Source organism: Mauremys mutica, chromosome 3, assembly GCF_020497125.1.
Source record: "Mauremys mutica isolate MM-2020 ecotype Southern chromosome 3, ASM2049712v1, whole genome shotgun sequence".
NCBI lineage: Eukaryota > Metazoa > Chordata > Testudines > Geoemydidae > Mauremys > Mauremys mutica.
This window is the reverse complement of record NC_059074.1, coordinates 84,418,380-84,436,563: the sequence shown is the minus strand read 5'-3', so window position 1 is coordinate 84,436,563 and position 18,184 is coordinate 84,418,380. Positions and strand designations below refer to the sequence as shown.

Genomic DNA, 18,184 nt, shown 5'->3' with positions numbered 1-18,184 from the left:
ACCTCAAAAAACCCCAAGGTCCATTCATAAATCCACATAACCCAAGTTCTCTGTTCCTCCTTCCAGTCTTTCACAACCTCCCTCCTGCTTGGCCAGGGTCTCTCTGTCCTCCCGGCCTGGGACAACTCCCCTGGTCTCAGGGTCTTCCCTGCAGGAGCCTTCTCATATTCTCTGCAGACTCTGCCACAATTTTCTGAGCTTCCCCCTTCACTGGAGCCACCTGCTGCGTTTTATAGGGAATCACCTGATCCAATCCGGGTGTGCCTCATTCTCTAATCAGGGTTGGTTAGTCCCAGCCTCCAGGGACAAACCACTCTGTTACAGTACCTTATTAAACAAAATACTTTGTCTATTTAACAAAATTAATGCATTACAAAACAGCAAATTTCCTGTGCAGAAAGATGTAAATTGCAGCCGTAATTATCTATTTTCACTGTATTGTAATGAGACATTACTCATTAAAATGGAAATGTGATATTAATCACTTAAAAGCTGAACATGTGTACAGAATAGAGAGGCATAACCTTAGATAGTGTGTATGTATTCTTTGAAGTCTATTTACTCTTACACTTTGCAACACAAAACACTAGAATGGAAATCCTGGCACCATTGAAGTCAACAACAAAGCTTGTATTGTCTTCAATGAGGCTAGGATTTCATGCTAGTTGTTTTCAGCAGTGGGTATTTGATTGCTTGTAAAATACTGTTTATGTTGGACAAAAGAGTGCAAAGCACTCTTAGATGTATTTTCTAGAGATAATTCAAACTGACAGTTGCAGTCTAAGTGTTATCTTATCAGCGTTGATATTTCATTCTTGTCTCTGCTAAAGATAAACTCATGCTCTCAAGAACACATGAAGGGCCCAACTGGTAAAATAATTATTGTTGGAATTTTCAAGAGCTTGTAAATGGCTGATTGTGGGCTCTGTATGGGCTACTTGTGGTGACTGTGGCACATGTCTACTGAGTATCAAGTTGGGAGCCAGTTAACAGTAGAGAATCAGAACACATTGTATTTGGTAGCAATAGTGATTTATGGGAAATACTTATCACTCCCACCCTTATAAACTCATTTGCTAAAGCAGCAGATACAATAGTTTTGCCTACATGTATTCCTGATACATGCTATTCTCTGAGCTAATGGGGACCTCAATTTTCATATAATTTACATGATGTAGACAATGAGAGAACACTGTTGTACCCCAGTTCTTTCCCCTCCCATTGGTTGCATAAGCTCAAGAGGCAGGAAGTAGTGTGCAACAGTGTATATCCCTGTAGTGGGGCGGACTGCCCCACTCCCTGTGAGAATGGGCTGCAGCAGGCCAGGGCGCCTGCGCAGACAGGGCTTATTGTGAGCCAGTCAGACAGGGGCTTATTGTGAGCCAATCAGGGCCCAGTTTAGAGACAGCCAATCAGGGCCAGGCTCAGAGGTATATAAAGCCTGCCCAGAGCAGGCACAGTCAGTCTGTCCCAGGCTTTTGACAGGGGAAGGTCAGTCTCCAAGGGAGGAGACTAGCACCATGGACAGCGCAGTGCTGGCCAGGCTCGGGGAGGCTAGGGAGCTTGAACCAGTAGCCTGCCAGGCTGCAGGCCCTGAAGGGAAGGGCCTAGCAGGTGTAAGGGGCCGTAGGGGAAGTGGCCCAGGGAAACAGACAGTGGAAGGGGAAAGAAGGACAGCGAGGCTGACACCAGAGGGTCCCTGGGCCGGGATCCAGAGTAGAGGCCGGGCCTGGGTCCCCACCCTTCACTCCTTGCAGTGCACCCAGCCATTGGCCGTAGGGAGCGGCCATATTGCTATGCCAGATCCCTGACAAGAGGGATTGGACTCAGAGGGCGGTTGGACATAGTGACTGGGGTGTGGGACTGCTGATCGCTGACCCCCGGAAGGGGGCGCAGATGGACTAAGGGGCACTGCCGGAGGGCAGAGGCCTCGAAGAGGATGCCGCCGAGCACGCAGCAACGCGGGTCCAAAGACAACGACAGAGGACAGAACGATGGACGGGACACTACCAAGAGGGGGCGCTCCACTGGAAAGAGCTAATTCCCAGAGTCACCAGCAGGAGGCCCTGCAGGGGTGAGTCCCGAACACACATACAATCCCATTTATAGTTATCTAGCACAGACATACACAATTACTTTAATAAATCAATTTTACTGACTTATGAGAGCAGTTCCTTACTCTGTAAACATTAGAATATGCTTTTCAGTATGCAGCTTCATATCTGAAGCTCCAGTCTGCTGGCAGCAGCTAGTAACTGTAGTTATGGCCATGCTGGCCTGGGATGAGAAGAACAGTCAGTATTCAGTTTCTCAGTTATTAATTTGCTGACTTTTTAGCAGTCCAGAGATAGGAAAATTGTTGGTATATCCAGTTGTTCAAGAGATCTTTCAGTTCATCAGGCAGAGCCCAACTTTCTGAACCTTGGCTGAAGCTGCTATTTTATGGTCTGAAACTGGTCTCTAAGTAGAGTGAGTATTCATTCCTCAAAATTGTTTACTGAGTCACATTATAAAGTCACTATACTTCAAAGGAACCTGACAGAAATCCACACTGATTAGGTCATTAGAACACCTTCATTTGGTCTACACTACAGCTTCCAGTGTTGCTATCTGCAATAGAACTACACTGGACGTGGATTATGGCTTTGAAGTTTGCTACTTTAGATTTAATTTTTCAGTTTCATACCTGGGCCAAACTGACACCTTTTCCATCTTTGCTACAAACATATTTTGCTAAACAAACAAATTTCAACAAATGACAGAACATTTGACTGAAAACAGAGCTTTTCTGTCATGAGCTAACTGTGGTACTTAAGTTTTTTTCTTGTGTTACAAACAGCTGTAGTTTCAATTAATGTTAAATTTAAATACTCTGTTTACTTTATCTCAAATTACTATATATTTAACTGCAGCTGTATTTAGTTTTTCTGATTTTAGACATACTGTTATTTTTCCATTCAAAGAGAATACATCTGCAGTTACATTTTTATTTTTGCAAAGCACACAATATCTCAAATGAAATCATTCAGAAAGATACAGGTTGATAAATAATTGCATTGTTTTACCAACACAAAATAGCTGAACTTGGACTTCCTTTCTAAATTGATTTGTATCATCACTCCAGCAATGCTAAGCAGTTGAATACAGTCTGTTCTCACATATATCGGTTTCTAATGTACTCTCTGTACATGAGGATGTCGTCTTTTATCAGTGGCTGCATGGTGCCTCTGCCAGCCTGGATGTGAGCGTGGAAGATATCAATTGATTTCTTATCTACTTTAGGAGGCTGGACTTCATAAATGTTGTCTTGGGAAAAAGAGGAGATGTGTATTCTGTAAAAGTCAAAACCAAACAGTCCTTTAGCATTAGGTCTAAAATCAGCAACATTACACATAAATCAATTGCAGTGTAGCACCTCAATTAATTTTGATTACAATACATATTAAGTGAAAACTCAGAATGCACTGTAAATCATTTTCATATTGTATCTAAGACTCCAGTAGCATTAACAACCAACCTTAGTTATTATCAGAAGAGCTATTACTCACAGATAATAAACTGTGTTTATTTTTAGCAGCAATATTTACATATTAAATACTCTAATATTTAATATATTGGGGGGAGGGATAGCTCAGTGGTTTGAGCATTGGCCTGCTAAACCCAGGGTTGTGAGTTCAATCCTTGAGGGGGCCGCTTAGGGATCTGGGGCAAAAATTGGTCCTGCTAGTGAAGGCAGGGGGCTGGACTCGATGACCTTTCAAGGTCCCTTCCAGTTCTAGGAGATTGGCATGTCTCCAATTATTACCTAATATTAGATCAAAATACCACAGTTGATCAGTAAAGAGAAGCAAGTTAAACTGTATACTGTCAAAAGGTGAGATTTTGGGTTTGGATTTAGTAACAGATTAATCAGTGGTTAACATGTTGCCATCAAAAGGTACAGTACAACCACAATCTACACACTAACTGTTTTGTGTGAATGCAACTTGATTTACTAGAAGCCACAATTTAAGATCAAGTTTAAGGAAAAACTGTCTGATGGAACTATAGGGCATGTCGACCCTTCAAGCTGAATTCATACCCAGGCTAGCTGTAATCAAGCTAGCAGGCATGCTGAAAACAGAATGTAGCCACAGTGGTACAAGTGGCAGGACAGGGTAGCCACCCTGAGTATGTGCCTGCGGCCTCTAATAGGCATGTATTCAGGACAGCTAGCCCCTCCTGCAGCTCTCATTGCCATGGCTATACTCTATTTTTAGCTCGCTAGCTCGAGTAGCCCTAGTGCAGGTATGTCTCCTCAAGCTGGGAATCACACCCCTGAAGTGTATACATACCTTATGAGTGTCTACAACATTTGAAAAAATCCTCCTGTAACTGCTAATCAGGAATAAGAAAATATTTCCCAGTGATCAGAAATCTGGCACATAAGTTTCAAGTGCCAATTCTCTAAACCATCAGCTTCATATGTTCTGGCTCACACCTTCTGGATGTCTTAAAAACTGACTGTTGAAATATCTGCTTTATAAAGAACTTTAAAAATAAACCCAGGACCATTATTCATTGGAACACTGTGATTTTAAGTTTGGACAAGAACATCTCCATCTCCACACATACTAAATAGGCTTCTGTCAGTTTAGCAGCTGCAGATAAATATATTAATAATATAAACTTATTGTTTATATTGTGGTAGCACCGAGAGACTGAAAAATAGATCTCAGTGCCATTGTGCTAGGTGTTGTACAAACAGTGTGTCAGACCCAGACCAGTGGGGTACAGGAGTCTGGGAGAGGGCAAATATACTGGTCACTGGATGAGTAGTTTTCTGTTCCCTGAATGACTAGAGCAGGGGCTGCACTGGAATCAGGAACCTGCTAGAACCAAAGAAGACAGGCAGGATAATTAAGACACCTGGAGCCAATTAAGAAACTGCTAGAATCAATTAGGACAGGCTAGCTAATCAGGGCACCTGAGTTTAAAAAAGGACCTCACTTCAGTTTGTGGCATGCATGCGAGGAGCTGAGAGTGAGAAGACACATTGCTGGAAGACTGAGTACAAGCATTATCAGGCACCAGGAGAAAGGTCCTGTGGTGAGGATAGAGAAGGTGTTGGTAGGAGGCCATGGGGAAGTAGCCCAGGGAGTTGTAGCTGTTGCGCAGCTGTACCAGGAGGCACTCTAGACAGCTGTAGTCCACAGGGCCCTGGACTGGAACCCGGAGTAGAGGGTGGGCCCAGGGCCGCCTGGGGGGGGGAAATTGCCCCATTTGCCCTAGGCCCTACAGGGCCCTCCACGAGAATATCCTCTGGGCAGCCCTGGGCGGGCCTGGGTTCCCTGCCCCAAACCTCCCAACTCCTGATTAGACACAGGAGGAATTGACCTGGACTGTGGCTTCTACCAGAGGGGAAGGTCTCTGGGCTGTTTCCCGAATCCGCCAATAAGCACAAGACCCACCAAGGTAGAGGAGGAACTTTGTCACAATAGATAGCTATTATCCTTGTCCTGCATAGGCTTATAGTTTATGAAATCATAGCAACATCTTGCTGTCAAAGCTAACTGTTTAGTATACATTTTCTTTTAGCAGAAAAGCAAATCTGGTTCCACCCAGTTTAGCATTGCAACAAAATTTCAATTTTATTTCTAGGTGAAAGCCTGTGCTGTCATATCGGTGTAATTCATAAAGTGTAAAAAAGCCAAAAATTCTGACAACTAAAAAACTGGACAGTAACAGATCAGTGGTTACTGAATGCGGTGATATTCTAAACAAAGAGTTCTCAACCATGCTAGTACTGTTTTTCCATTGCTTCACACTGACTCAGCAGAAATTCTAGGTTTCAGACTGACACACACAGAGTGTAACAATCCTGGAATCTTATTATATAGACTACCTCTATTGCAGTAGCACATAGGAGGCCCAGTCATCAATCAGGCTCCATTGTACTGGGTGCTGTACCACTGAAAAAAAGTAGTTAAACATAGAGAATAATCTTTAAGGGACATGGAAGAAACTATGGCTTAGATTTTGTTGCATTCAGCTTCCACAGGACGCAGTAGTGAGGCATGAGCTTCAAAAAGATCAAGTTGTGGTTCCCTGATTTACAGATCCGTTCTATGCTTTCTCTATATTGTTTAGAGTAGCATATAAGCTGCTTTAAATTATGGCAGTTGGCAATAGCCCCAAATGGATTGTGACATTGAGACCAGCGTGCACTGCTAAGCACAGCAATCTGAGCCAGTATAGGGTCAGACCTTTGGCCTTGCCCTCTCCTGCTGCCTCTGGGGTTGCCTGGGCCTCCACGAGTGCAGGGATCCAACTACTGTCTCTGATTAGTGAATCAATACAATACACATGGCTCAAAAATGTATAATTCTACATTCAGCTGCTCATGAAAGAATATGTTGCATTAAAAATAATTCTATTCAGATCAGTTCTCAGACTTCTTAAATTAATCTGAAAAAAGACGGTTACTCACCATTGTAACTGTTGTTCTTCGAGATGTGTTGCTCCTATCCATTCCAGTTAGGTGTGCGCGCCGCGCGTGCACAACTCTTCGGAAGTTTTTTACCCTAGCAACTCCGGCGGGTCGGCCGGGCGCCCCCTGGAGTGGTGCCGCTATAGCGCTAGATATATACCCCAGCCGACCCGTCCGCTCCTCAGTTCCTTCTTGCCGGCTACTCCGACAGTGGGGAAGGAGGGCAGGTCTGGAATGGATAGGAGCAACACATCTTGAAGAACAACAGTTACAACGGTGAGTAACCGTCTTTTCTTCGAGTGATTGCTCCTTTGCATTCCAGTTAGGTGATTCCCAAGCCTTACCTAGGCGGTGGGGTCGGAGCGAGACGTGGCAGAGTGTAAGACTACTGAGCCGAAGGCTGCATCGTCTCTAGATTGTTGCACCAACGCGTAGTGGGAAGCGAAGGTGTGGACAGAAGACCAGGTGGCCGCTCTACAGATGTCCTGGATGGGGACATGGGCCAGGAAGGCGGCAGACAAGGCTCGCGCTCTCGTAGAGGCGGCTAGCTGGCACACGAGCAAGCTCGTAACATGTCCGGATACATGATGTTACCCAGGAGGAAATCCTCTGAGGAGGAGACCGGCTTGCCCTTCATGCGATCAGCAACTGCTACGAATAGCTGGGGCGAACGCCGGAAGGGTTTCGTTCGCTCTATGTAAAATGCGAGGGCCCTGCGGACGTCAAGGGTGTGAAGCTGTTGTTCACGACTTGAGGCGTGCGGCTTCGGGAAAAAGACCGGGAGGAAAATGTCCTGGTTCAAATGGAAGGCCGACACCACCTTAGGGAGGAAGGCTGGGTGTGGCCGAAGCTGTACCTTGTCCGCATGGAAGATGGTATACGGCGGACCAGCCGTTAGGGCGTGCAGCTCGGAAACTCGTCTTGCTGATGTTATAGCAACGAGAGGCTGTTTTCCATGATAAATAAAGAAGGGAACATGTGGCCAAGGGCTCAAATGGGGCTCCCATAAGCTTAGCGAGAATTAAGTTCAAATCCCAAGAGGGTGCAGGACGCCGTATCAGCGGGTACAAGTGATCTAGTCCCTTAAGGAAGCGGGAAACCATCTGGTTGGAAAAGATAGACCGTTCTCCTACGCCAGGTCGAAAGGCAGAAATTGCCGCCAGGTGCACCTTCAAGGAGGAGACCGCGAGGCCTTGCTCCTTGAGAGACCAGAGGTAGTCCAGGATGGTAGGAATAGGGACTGTGAAAGGATTGAGACCCTTCTGGTCACACCAGAGTGCGAAACGCTTCCACTTCGCGAGGTAGGTCGCTCGAGTGGAAGGCTTCCTGCTTTCCATCAGGACTTGTTGCACTGCCACAGAGCAGTCACGTTCCGCTCGGGTCAGCCATGTAGGAACCAAGCTGTAAGATGGAGGGACTGCAGGTCCGGGTGGTGAAGCCTGCCGAAGTCCTGTGTTATCAGGTCCGGCCAGAAGGGGAGAGGAATGGGATCCCGTACCGAGAGCTCGAGCAGCAGGGTGTACCAGTGCTGTCTCGGCCAGGCCGGAGCGATGACTATGAGGCAGGCCCTGTCCCTCCGGAGCTTGAGTAGCACGCGGTGCACGAGGGGAAATGGAGGGAAGGCATATAACAGGCGACCCGTCTAGGGGGTGAAACAAACTGAAGGTGGTAACCATACTCCACCGTACGAAGTACCCAGTTGTCCGTTATCTGGGACCACGCCGGGAGGAAGTGGGAAAGACGGTCGTAAAATAACGGGGAAGGATCCGGTGAATACACTGATGGGCCGTCCTCAGGCGTCCCATCAAAAGGCTTGCTTAGGCCCCTGAGGGGCTTTGGAGGGCGCTTGGGACTGATTACCCCGGTTGCCCGACGGTCTACGGCGATTCACCCTGCCTCTGCGCCTATTGTCAGGCCGCGGCCTGACCTGGTTAAACTGGCGGTACGGCTGCTGCCGGAAGGACCTCTGCTGGGTAGCCGGCGTGTGCATGCCCAGGGTGCGGATGGCGATTCAGCCATCTTTGAGAGTTTGAAGCCTCGAGTCAGTTTTCTCAGAAGAGGCCTTTGGTGTCGAATGGAAGGTCCTGAAGAGTGTACTGGACCTCGGGCGGCAAGGTGGAGGCCTGCAGCCAGGAGATTCTCCGCATGGTCACTCCCGAGGCCAAAGTTCTGGCTCCTGAGTCTGCCGAGTCCAGAGAGGCCTGGAGGGAGGACCGGGAGGCTTTCTTGCCCTCTTCAATAAGGGCTGAGAATTCAGGTCAGGAGTCTGTTGGTACCAGCTCCGTAAACTTTTTGAAAGTGACACCAAGGTATCGTACGTGTAGCGACCGAGGAGAGCCAGTTGATTGGCAATCCTTAGCTGGAGGCCACCGGCCGAATAGACCTTCCGGCCCAACAGATCCATCCTCCGCGCTTCTTTTGATTTAGGCGCTGGAGCTGGTTGCCCATGTCGCTCCCGGTCATTCACGGACTGCACCACTAAGGAGTCCGGAGCTGGGTGCGTGTACAAATACTCATACCCGTTGGGTGGAACTGAGTATTTCCTTTCCACCCCTCGAGCGGTGGGAGGGATGGAAGCCGGTGACTGCCAGACCGTATTGGCATTTCTTTGTATAGTCCGAATGAAGGGCAAGGCTACCCGCAGCGGGGCCTCAGCTCCAATTATGGTGGTCACCGGGTCATCGTCCTCAGCAACCTCCTCGACAGGGGGGTTAATGCTCTGGGCCACCCGTCGAAGCAGGTCCTGGTGGGCCCGCAGATCAATCGGTGGAGGGCCCGATGCCGATACCCCCGCCACCGCCTCATCTGGTGAGGAAGACGATGACCGGCCCTGGGCCAAGGCTTCCGGCGGGGGCTCGTCCATGCGCTGTGAGGCCTCCGCGGCTGTGGGATGCTCTCCCACTACAGGTGGCGGCGGTTCGTCCACCAACTGTGATGGAGGAGGTCCGCTGACCGTGGCTTCTGGCGCCCTGTGGTCGGAAGTCCTGGGCCGCTGAGTGAAGGGGACCCCTTGAGCCAAGCAAAGAAAATGAACCAGAGGAGGCTAATGAGCTGGGAGAGCTCATTAGGAAAGCCATGCAACTGTAGGTTGGGGCAGACTCTGCAGTTACGGCAGCACCAGTTACAGCTGCCAAGCTAATACAACACTGAGAGGAGTGAATGTGACAGCTTTGCTCTCCTTGTCTGAGAACCACCAAATGGAATTGGCCACTGTGACAGAAGCCAAGTGATAGGCCCTGGAAGAGAGGAATAAGTCAGCAGCTGACAAACATGGCTTGGCATTCCAAATGAAATGCTAGAGGATGAAAGGGGTGGACTTCTGACTCCAGATGTTTGATGGGCAGAGTACTCAGAGAGAGAGAGAAATTACTTTTGAGATCAGCCAGTTGAGTTAAAATGAAGCCAGAACTGGAGAACCTGCCTTTGATGCAGCAAGGCCCTGAGAAGGGATGTATATCACAAGGTGGCTGGTCCCCTGTCATTGAAATAGGTCCAGCTACCTTGTGCCACAGCAGGTGCTCCCACTTGAACCAATTCAGGAGGCGGGCCTGCACCATAAAAGGTTAGAAGGAGTTCAGCAAGAGCAATGTTAGAGGGGGAACTACAGAGTGAAGCTGCAGGGAAAAGTGGTCATCTGCAGTGGTTCCTGAAGAAGGAAGTTGGCTGCTCAGGTGGCAGGAAGGGCCATACCACAGGGAACAGGGGCTGTGCCCAGCTTAAGGCTGAGGGGAAGATCTTATGTGTTTGCTTTTTGGAATTGTGTTAATAAAGAAACCAAACCCCAAGAAGGGCTGTAAGTGGATAAGCAAGACTGTGGCGTTTAAGGAGCCATGAAGAAGAGGAAAACAGGGCAGCTGGACAGGGCACTGCAGAGATACTCCTGGCCATGGGAGTTCGGGTAGTGGCATGGTATTACATGCACATAAGGAAAAGCTTTAACAGGCTTCCTGATTCTTCTATAAGTGCACACTACTTTTAGTTCAGAGATCTAACCTGATGGCAAAAATATACATCAATATTGTGCTACATCTCTACTGGGGCTGAGAGCACATATGCTGTACTGCAGGGGTCCCCAACCTTTTCAGGACCAGGGACCGGTCATGCCTGCGGAGGGAGCGCTCGTCCCGCGGCTCGGGTAGACCTCCCGCAGGCACGCCTGCGGACGGTTCGCTGGGTCGGTTTGCGGCCCGGTTTGTAAGAGGCCGCGGACCGGTACCGGGCCGCGGACCGGGGGTTGGGGACCCCTGCTGTACTGGATGGTAGATATTACAAAGTTAACTGTTGCAGTCATAGTTTCCTGGTAAATGACCACAAATTTGATTTCATCTCAAACCAAGTCCGGGAGAGTATGAACTGTACTAACCCAGCAATTATTAGTAAAAGTCATGATACATTTCAGCATAAGATGCCTTAGAGCAGTGGTCCCCAACATGGTGCCCGCCAGGGCATTTGTGCGCCTGCCTAGTGCCCATCAGGGGAGAGAAGCCACGGCCCTGCGCCTGCCAGGGACAGAGAACTCCGGGGCTGCAGGCTTCATTCTATGTTAAAGTAAGAATAATAAATATAAGAATAATAAATATAATACATATATACATAAATATAAATATATAAGAATAATAAATATAAAACAATGTTTTACTTTTAAAAAATAAGATGAAAACTGTTTATTTTGTAAAAACTCCTTAATTTTTTTTTACAGGTAGATTAAAAGAAGAGCAAATTCACATGGTAAGGTGAAAGAGTAATTGCCAAATAATTTAATGTGTAATACCTTTTACATATAAAATCACCCTTTTTATCTTATGGATTCATATATTATGTAATATTAAATATGATTTTTTTGTATTTAATGTACAAATACAAAATAAGGCTTGAAAAATTGTTGGGGTCTGCCATACTCTTCTGAAAACATAAATGTGCTACTGGCCACAAAAAGGTTGGGGACCACTGCTTTAGAGGATATTGAGTTCCGCATTTATAGGCCATATAGGTTGCCCATGTGTAACAGAATTCTAGGCAGACTGCACTACTTTGATATGGAGTCATTTATGAAGCCAGACCTTTAATTTCACTATTAGTACGAAATAATTTTGCAATAGATGGATCATAACTAGAAAAGGAACCACATAAAAGCTAGGCTTGAGGAGTCCTAGTGCTTCAGATTATATGGTTCTGAGAGGCTACATTCCCACACAACAATAAATCTTTGTTCAAGTGGGTGAACTAGACTGTGAGAGGCTGCTCCCATCAAAGTTTCCACTTATGAGCGAGGAGATGTCAAACCATCATAAGTCAACTCTGAGGTCTCCAGAAATAAAGGACGAGAAAAAAATAAAACCATGAAATTCTTATTTTCTACCATTCAATGGTTTGAGATGGGGAGAGAGAAATAGGGGCATGAGAGCACATCCTGATCCAGATTGATGTTTCTGTGGGAAACTGAGCCATCACCCACAGATCCTAGGCTCCTCTATAGCTAAGCCTGGTAATAAGGTCATTCCACATACGTTGATATTTAGCAACAATCCAATTTTCCTCTTTAAATAACGCCAGATTTTAATAGTGGTATGAGAGTCACAATTAGGTAAGATTTATATAAAATTTGCAAGGAAAGCAGCTACTTGGATTCAATGATACACTTTCACACACATTGTAAATTTTAGTTGGTTTTACTATGACTCTCCCCTCATTGATCATTCCCTTCTCCAGGGGCGGCTCCAGGCCCCAGCGCGCCAAGCACGTGCTTGGGGCGACTGCCGCGGGGGGCGCTCTGCCGGTCACCGGGAGGGCGGCGGGAGGTCCACCGGAGCCGCGGGACCAGCAGAGCACCCTCCGCAACAGCCGCCGTGCTTGGGGCGGCGAAATTGCTAGAGCCGCCCCTGCCCTTCTCTCCAGTCATCTTTGTTTAGTATGTCCTCACTTTAGGGTACACTTTAGGCCAGCTCATATCTTGTCCCACGCCGCTTCCTGCAGCCCCCAGTGGCCTGGAATGGTGAACCGCGCGCGGCCAGTGGGAGCTGTGATCAGCTGAACCTGTGGACGCTGCAGGTAAACAAACTTGTCCCAGCCTGCCACCGGATTTCCCTGATGGGCCGCGTGCCAAAGGTTGCCTATCCCTTTATAGGATATTGCTATTTGTTTGTTAAGTGCTTTGTTGGTATCTTAGTAACAGACCCTTCCCTGAATTTGAATACAGTGCACTATCTTTCTTTATTGCCTAAGACAACAACTGCATGTGTGCTGTTTTAATATAAAACTATAATTGCCTATGCTTTATTGTTTAATTACCAAAGACCCATCTCTTCTAATCTAATCACCGTTTTGTTAGGAACTCTAAATTGCAAAGCTGTTCTGATAATTCCAGTGAACTTGGCATTGTTTCTGTTGGGATTTATCTTTCATATATTGTGATTGCAATTCAAATTTCAGGGAAAATGAAGAAACAAATGGAGAGCACAATGTTAAATTCTTCTACCCATTATCAGTTTTTAAATGGGAGAGACTTTATAACTCCTGTAAAGATCATACCAAAAATATCAGGGACATTTAAATTCAGATAAACTGTCTTATAAGAAGAGCTCACACCAGTAAATCTTAAATTGCCTAATCTTAAGAGTGTCTAGGTAACCAGAAATCCAGCCCTAAATTTTATATTGTAATTCAGTTGTATTTACTGTAATCACTTCAGCTAAGGTAGAAATCAAACCATAACATCTACTGCAAGAGTTGTATGGATATAGTAGGAGTTACAACTTTGAAAGAAGATAAAAGGAAAGCAGTATAAATCAATATGATTTGCTGGAAACCATGGCTAGTTATTCTTGAAAACACAACTAGCATATCACTGTAGTTAGTGTTTACTTGCGGTTTGTGTTGACTACTGGATGATAATACATTTTGAATTAATAAGGTATGAGCTGCCAGATTCTAAATCTGGAATGTTAAAGAGTCTTATTAAGAAGTTATGTTTCCTTGTTAATCAATATAAGTTACATTTTAAGTTCCCCCCACCCCCCCAAAAAGACTGTATTCATGAACTTATCTTATGTTCTACTTCTATTCAGTGCAAATTTGTTATTTCATATATGTGAGAGCCACCAACCTAATTTAACTATTGAAAACTTTGTCCCAATAAACTGAAGAAAACAGAAGCTGGAATCACAGGACATTATTTCACAGCAGTACAGTGTTCTAGAATGTGTGCCTAAAACTACACACAACTTATTTATTATGTAATGCAGAATGTTGCAATTTTAGTGATAAGGAGTGAAGTCTTATGAAATAAATCTTATAATTAATAAAATATTTTGGTGCAAGTCTGATATGTTAAACTCAATGGCACTTCAGGGACATTTTCAGATACAGTAGAAAGTGAGTTTTGAAGCAGTGATTAAAAAATAGTTAATTATGTCCTGTGAATGACAAATTTAAGATCCCAGGCTCAGCAGGAATCTTTCGACACTTGCAAGAGGCATAGGGAAACAGGCAAAATAATGTCTCATCGGGTTTTTTTTTTTAATATTTTACATTTCACACCAACTTCCAGAAGTGATCTGATACAAAAGGATCCGTCTACAGCAAACAGCGTGAGCAATATATTAATGTATAAAATTCTGTGGAAAAAATTTTTAATACCATTTTTCTGAAAATAGCTTTTTCATATTTACCAATTTGCTGTCTTTCTAGATCCTTTCAGAAGTCTGTTCAGAAATGGGTATCTAATGTTAGGCATTTAAATTAATCTTTGGGTGCCTAAATAAATAGCTTAATTTTCACACCATCCACAACTCATTGACTTATTTGTGCATCTATCTTTAGGTAATCTAGTTTGAAAATCTGAACGTATATGATCATAAAGGGAAAGGGGAAATACTACAGCTACACTAAATTAATTCACCCAATGTTACTATCTTAAACCAGAAGGAGTCACATAACCTAATATGTTTGCTTACTTATACATACCTACTTCAAGTAAAATAATAAACTAAAAAAGCAAACTGAACAAATTTGATGCCTTGCTTATTAATTGATTTGTTTCTAAAGAGCTGACATTTCTCAAACTCTGAGTCAACAGCCATTTCTCTTAGACATGATGGGGTTTAGATAGCAAAATGATTTCATTTTGAGCACTGAGCAAACTAAATCTAATTTTTTCACCTAGCAACAGCAATATGCAAAAAAAATACTTAAACTACATGTTTGTACGTGCCAATATTGATTGATAAACCCATGTTATGATCCAAATGTTTGCACCGTATTTGTTTTATCCAATCATTTAATTTAAACCCTTTGCTCATTTTACTAACACTCTTTGTGAAGAACTACTCTATTGAATAAGCTTAGTATTTTGCAAAAACTCTTAACTGAGAACATGTTGTTCACCACTGCACTGCTTCATATGTCTGCCTGAAGGAATGTCTTGATATGTCTACCTGTGTCCCATCACAGCAACTGAAATTGGCAGGACTGTAATCTTTGAAGACTGAGGGAGAGTACCCTTGACATGGGAAGGTTACTGAGCAGTAATCCTGTTTGTTTCAATTGTCTTGTCTCCATACCACTCAGCAACAGTCATTGCACAGTGTTATGGCTTCATCAAGGAGGACACTTTCTCTGGGAAAAAGACGGTTACTCACCTTTGTAACTGTTGTTCTTTGAGATGTGTTGCTCATATCCATTCCAGTTAGGTGTGCGCGCCGCGCGTGCATGTTCGTCAGAAGATTTTTACCCTAGCAACTCCCAGTGGGTCGGCTGGGTCGCCCCCTAGAGTAGCGCCACCATGGCGCCGGATATATACCCCTGCCGACCCGACCGCTCCTCAGTTCCTTCTTGCCAGATACTCCGACAGTGGGGAAGGAGGGCGGGTTTGGAATAGATATGAGCAACACATCTTGAAGAACAGTTACAAAGGTGAGTCGGCAGGGGTATATATCCTGCGCCATAGTGGCGCCACTCCAGGGGGCGCCCAGCCGACCCACCGAGTGTTGCTAGGGTAAAAATGTTCCGAAGAGCCGTGCACGCGCGGCGCGCACACCTAACTGGAATGCATAGGAGCAATCACTCGAAGAAGAACCGTCTTTTCTTCTTTGAGTGCTTGCTCATATCCATTCCAGTTAGGTGATTCCCAAGCCTTACCTAGGCGGTGGGGTCGGAGTGAGATGTCGCAGAGTGTAAAACTGCGGAGCCAAAGGCTGCGTCATCCCTGGACTGCTGGACCAGGGCATAGTGGGAGGCGAAGGTATGGACCGAGGACCAGGTAGCTGCGCGACAAATCTCGTGTATAGGCACGTGAGCCAAGAAAGCGGCAGATGAGGCTTGAGCCCTGGTAGAGTGCGCAGTGATGTGGCTCAGTGGAACATGAGCTAAAGCATAACATGTGCGGATGCAGGATGTCACCCAGGAGGAAATCCTCTGCGAGGAAATGGGTAAGCCCCTCATATCCGCTCAGCCACCGCAATGAAGAGTTGTGGGGTTTTGCGGAAGGGTTTTGTGCGCTCGATGTAAAAAGCGAGTGCTCTACGGACATCGAGTGAGTGCAGTTGTTGCTCCCTGTGGGATGAATGCGGCTTCGGAAAGAAGACAGGAAGGAAGATTTCCTGGTTAACATGGAAGGCCGATACCACTTTGGGGAGAAAGGCCGGATGTGGTCGCAACTGCACCTTGTCCTTATGGAATACAGTATAGGGAGGGTCTACCGTAAGAGCTCGAAGCTCGGAAACTCGTCTCACTGATATAATGGCCACGAGAAAGGAGGTTTTCCATGAGAGGTAGAGGAGGGAGCAAGTTGCTAACGGCTCAAACGGGGGCGACATAAGTCTGGTGAGAACCAGGTTAAGGTCCCGGGGCGGGGCGGCGGACCTGTGGGTATAGACACTGCAGGCCCTTGAGGAATCGAGATACCATAGGATGGGGAAAAAACCGAGTGGCCAGTGTCTCCTGGGTGGAAGGTAGAGATGGCCGCCAAGTGTACTCTCAAAGATGACAGTGCTAGGCCCTGTTGTTGGAGACCAAAGGTAGTCCAAGATGGTGGGAATGGAAACCTCGGTTGGGAGAACGTGCCGTGCTTCGCACCAGCACGTGAAACGCTTCCACTTGGCCAAATATGTTGCTCTAGTGGAAGGCTTCCTGCTACCCAGGAGCACTTGTTGCACTGGGGCGGAGCAATGCAACTCGGACTGGGTCAACCACTCAGGAGCCATGCTGTGAGGTGGAGGGACGGTAGGTCCAGGTGATGTAGTTTGCCGTGGTCCTGAGTTATCAGGTCCAGGTGAAGCGGAAGGGGGATGGGGTCCGCTATGGACATGTCCAGCAACATGGTGTACCAGTGTTGCCGGGGCCACACTGGAGCGATCATGATCAAGCGGGCTCTGTCCCTGCATACTTTGAGCAGGACTCTGTGGACGAGCGGAAACGGTGGAAATGCATATAGCAGGTGCGTCGTCCACGGTATAAGGAAGGCGTCCACCATGGAACCCGGTGAGAGGCCTTGGAAGGAGCAGAACATCTGGCATTTCCTGTTCTCGCGGGACGCGAATAGGTCTACCCGGGGAAATCCCCACTTTCGGAAGATCGAAAGAATGTCCGGGCGAAGCGACCACTCGTGAGAGAGGAAGGATCTGCTGAGGTGGTTTGCCAGCGTGTTCCGAACCCCCAGGAGAAAGGACGCTACAGGGTCTATGGAGTGGACTATACAGAAGTCCCAGAGTCGCACGGCCTCCTGACAAAGGGGCGAGGACCTTGTCCCACCCTGTTTGTTTATATAGTACATGGCTGTCGTGTTGTCAGTGAATATTGACACACAACGGCCCTGCAAATGCTGTTTGAATGCCTGGCAAGCAAGGCGGACTGCTCTCAGCTCCCGGACACTGATGTGCAAGGCTAGTTCCTGGAGTGACCAAAGGCCTTGAGTGCGTAGATGACCGAGGTGAGCACCCCAACCGAGAGATGATGCGTCTGACGTCAGGGATGCCGAGGACTGGGGTGGATGGAACGGCAGCCCTGTGCAGACGTGGGAGGGGGTCAGCCACCATTTGAGGGAGTCTAAGATGCTCGGGGGAATGGTGACTATCATGTCTACGGCGTCTCTGCGGGGTCGGTACACTGAGTTGAGCCACGATTGGAGGGGACGGAAGCTTAGCCTGGCATATTTTGTCACAAACGTGCAGGCCGCCATGTGACCCAGGAGACCCAGGCAGGTGCCAACCATAGTTAACGGAGCAGCTTGCAGACTCCGGATGATGGCCACCATTGCCTGAAACCCGGGGCAGCGGTAAGCAGGCTCTGGTGAGGTTTGAGTCCAGGGTAGCGCCAATGAAGTCTATCCTCTGTGTGGGAACCAGAGTGCATTTTTCCGCATTGATCAGTAGGCCTAGGTGTAGGAATAGGTCCTTGACAATGCGGACGTGATGGGTCACCTGCACCTCGGAGGTCCCCCGGATGAGCCAATCGTCCAGATACGGAAACACGTGTATCGGACAGCGGTGGAGGTGGGCGGCGACTACAGTCATGCACTTCGTGAATACCCTTGGAGCTGTAGAGAGGCCGAAGGGGAGGACCGCGAACTGAAAATGTTGTCGGTTGACTATGAACCGGAGGAACCTCCTGTGAGGTGGGTAGATGGCTATGTGGAAATAGGCATCTTGCATGTCGAGGGCGGCATACCAGTCTCCAGGAATGGGATGATGGTCCCTAAGGATACCATGCGGAACTTCAACT

The 18,184-nt window shown here is 46.8% G+C and overlaps 1 protein-coding gene across 2 annotated transcripts in view; it reads right to left on the bottom strand.

The window, feature by feature from the left end:
• Positions 1 to 2,132: 2,132 nt before the first annotated feature.
• Positions 2,133 to 18,184, bottom strand: part of FIG4 (FIG4 phosphoinositide 5-phosphatase) — a 161,612-nt gene continuing 145,560 nt past the window's right edge. For both annotated transcript variants that reach the window (XM_045009546.1, XM_045009547.1), the window contains exon 23: positions 2,133 to 3,332. In XM_045009546.1, coding sequence (XP_044865481.1) covers positions 3,155 to 3,332 — 178 coding nt within the window. In that variant the 3' untranslated portion in view covers positions 2,133 to 3,154. The remainder of the gene's footprint in view (positions 3,333 to 18,184) is intronic.